Source organism: Chrysochloris asiatica, unplaced genomic scaffold, assembly GCF_000296735.1.
Source record: "Chrysochloris asiatica unplaced genomic scaffold, ChrAsi1.0 scaffold00158, whole genome shotgun sequence".
Classification (NCBI taxonomy): Eukaryota; Metazoa; Chordata; class Mammalia; order Afrosoricida; family Chrysochloridae; genus Chrysochloris; species Chrysochloris asiatica.
Window position 1 is genome coordinate 7,644,592 of NW_006408676.1, and position 1,473 is coordinate 7,646,064.

The following is a 1,473-nucleotide window of genomic DNA, read 5'->3' on the forward strand; positions in this document are numbered from 1 at the left end:
CTATACAAAACTGGTAAGAAGAGTTGATTATTATGTGTTTTGTTAGCTGTAAAAATACTTTTTTCTGCCATCTAATTTAACAGATAAAGATAATGATGCCAATTGTGACACATTACTTCATGGTGGGTCTAGATTTATTACTTGTCTCCTTTTCTGCTTTTGACCTTCCTTTGCTTACACCAGTTGCCATAGGTAGAAATCACTTATTCTGGAAGATATTGCTTCCGTTACTTATGGTCTTACATCATAATTGTCGCTTTGCTTCTGCAGGACTGCCTGATACATAAACATGCAAAATTCTACTTTCGTGACAGAGTTCATCTTATTGGGAATTCCTAATACTAAAGGGCTGGAGAACATGCTCTTTGTCTTGTTTTTGACCTTCTACCTCTTCACCGTACTTGGGAACTTGCTCATCTTCCTCATCATTCTGGCTTCCCCTAACCTCCACACTCCCATGTACTTCTTCCTGGGAAACCTTTCAGTGTTTGATATATTTTTCCCTTCAGTGAGTTCCCCCAAAATGATGCTCTGCCTAATGGGGCAGAGTCACAACATCTCCTATCAGGGCTGTGCATCCCAGCTCTTTTTTTACCATGTCTTGGGTGGCACCGAGTGTTTCCTGTACACCGTGATGGCTTATGACCGTTTTGTGGCCATTTGTCACCCCTTGCGGTATACGGTCATCATGAACCACAGGGTGTGTGTTGGCCTGACACTAGGAACCTGGTTGGGGGGTTGTCTACATGGAAGTATCCTCACCTTCCTCGTTTTTAAGCTGCCCTACTGTGGCCCAAATGAGGTGGATAATTTCTTTTGTGATATACCAGTGGTGCTACCCCTGGCCTGTGCTGACACCTCCCTGGCTCAGACAGTGAGCTTTACTAATGTGGATGTTGTGACTTTAACGTGTTTTTTCCTTATCCTCACTTCCTATAGTCGCATTGTCCTTTCCATATTGAAAATCAGCTCGTCAGAAGGCAGGCGTCGAGCCTTCTCAACATGCAGTGCCCACCTGATTTCAATCCTCTTGTTCTATGGTCCTGTGATGCTCATCTACCTCCGGCCAGTATCCAGCCCCTGGCTGGATTCTGTCATTCAGGTGTTAAATAATATTGTCACTCCTTCCCTTAACCCTTTGATCTACACATTGAGAAACAAGGATGTGAAGTTAGCTCTGCGGAAAGTGTTAACTCAAGTGGTCCACACTTCTGGGGTATAAGGTGTACTGCCAATTTTTTTCTTTGAAATTATTTGGGAAGTTGCTTCAGCCCTTGAGTGCAGCGAATTACTTCATAAGTCACTTCTAATCATGTCTTTCATAACGCTCATCAAAGAGCTTTTTTCCTTATTTATCTAAAATACAGTGAGGGGAGATGCTGGTAGGATCATGTGATTCAGTTGTCAATGATTGTTAACAGGGTTAATTGTGATTGTAAAACCCTGGAACTCTAACGTTGGTATAAATGAACC

General features: G+C 42.6%; 1 protein-coding gene across 1 annotated transcript; it reads left to right on the forward strand.

Annotated features, from left to right (window-relative positions):
- Positions 1-289: 289 nt before the first annotated feature.
- LOC102819183 (olfactory receptor 958-like) lies at positions 290-1,222 on the forward strand. The gene has a single exon (XM_006871025.1). The coding sequence runs from the start codon at positions 290-292 to the stop codon at positions 1,220-1,222; it is 933 nt and encodes a 310-aa protein (XP_006871087.1).
- The last annotated feature ends 251 nt before the right edge of the window (positions 1,223-1,473 follow it).

Bases quoted from the DNA above. Each gene is read 5' to 3' on its own strand.
- LOC102819183 (XM_006871025.1), top strand. From the start codon at position 290: ATGCAAAATTCTACTTTCGTGACAGAGTTCATCTTATTGGGAATTCCT.